The sequence below is a fragment of the Mus caroli genome, chromosome 9, assembly GCF_900094665.2.
Source record: "Mus caroli chromosome 9, CAROLI_EIJ_v1.1, whole genome shotgun sequence".
Lineage (NCBI taxonomy): Eukaryota > Metazoa > Chordata > Mammalia > Rodentia > Muridae > Mus > Mus caroli.
The window spans coordinates 96,519,675-96,520,819 of record NC_034578.1 but is presented as its reverse complement, the minus strand read 5'-3'; the positions used below and the strand labels follow the sequence as shown (position 1 = coordinate 96,520,819).

Below are 1,145 nucleotides of genomic sequence, written 5' to 3'. Positions count from 1 at the left end.
CTCTATCTGAGTCATGTGGGCACCCGGATGCTGGATTTCCATGACAAAGAGTGGGTTTGGGTAGCAATGAGTGACTTTGGAAGAGCTGCAAGTGCTCTCTCTCTCTCTCTCTCTCTCTCTCTCTCTCTCTCTCTCTCTCTCTCTCTCTCTCTGGATGTTACTGTGTAGCCAAGGCTGACTTCAAACTTGTACTGAGTCTCTCTCCTTAGTTTTTGCTGGGATCCCAGGCATGTGTCATCATGCCAGGCTCTGTATGTTTCCTTATGTGTCCATCTCAAGAGTAAGTGGCCGGGTAGCCCTCTTATAGTTATTTTGCCTTTATTTCAATTTATTTATTTATTTATTTTGGTGTACTGAGGACTAAACCAAACTTTGGTTTTTGGTTTGAACCTTCTTCCGGCTAAACCTTAGCAAACTTGGCATTTTGATTCTTCACTAAGACACGATGACAGCTTGACTCTAAGGAGTACTTGGGTTGTAGCAGTCTCTCGGTTTCTCCTCTTTCCTCTTTTTTTTTTTTAAACCTATAAAGTCACTCTTAAGTCTTCAATGATGAGAGCAATATTAAGACATTGCTATCTAATTTCTAATCTTTCTAAAATAAAAAGTTCCTGTGTTCAGTAGCATGGTTAATGGTATTGTTTAGCCTCCCTTTTAAACTGTACTTTGGCTTGGAATGTTCACAGTTTTGCGTGTGTGGCAGCAGAAGATAACCCCAATTCTACATTGTTACTGTTTTGTATGAAATAAATTGATAAAGATTGACACTTAAAAAAAAAAAAAAAAAAAAAGTACTTGGGCCGAGCAGTGGTGGAGGACGCCTTAAATTCCAGCACTCTGCAGGCAGAGGAAGGCAGATCTCTGTCAGTGTGAGGCCAGCCTGGTGCACAGAGCTAGTTCCAGGACAGCCAAGACTACACAAAGAAACACGAAAAGGAAGTATTTGTTGTTTTTTTTTTTTTAACCTTATTTTTCCATTTTTTCTGATAGTTTCCCGGAGATAGTGTGGTCACTGGACGGGGCCGAATCAATGGACGACTGGTTTATGTCTTCAGTCAGGTATGTCCGAACTTCAGTAAATGAAGCTCACCTACAAGCTAGAACCAGGCCGGGCGGTGGTGGCACACGCCTTTAATCCCAGCACT

The 1,145-nt window shown here is 41.7% G+C and overlaps 1 protein-coding gene across 1 annotated transcript in view; it reads left to right on the top strand.

Annotated features, from left to right (window-relative positions):
* Pccb (propionyl-CoA carboxylase subunit beta) overlaps window positions 1–1,145 on the top strand; it is a 56,711-nt gene that overhangs the window by 4,019 nt on the left and 51,547 nt on the right. Inside the window, exon 3 of the mRNA XM_029481987.1 lies at window positions 991–1,059. Coding sequence (XP_029337847.1) covers window positions 991–1,059 — 69 coding nt within the window. The remainder of the gene's footprint in view (window positions 1–990; window positions 1,060–1,145) is intronic.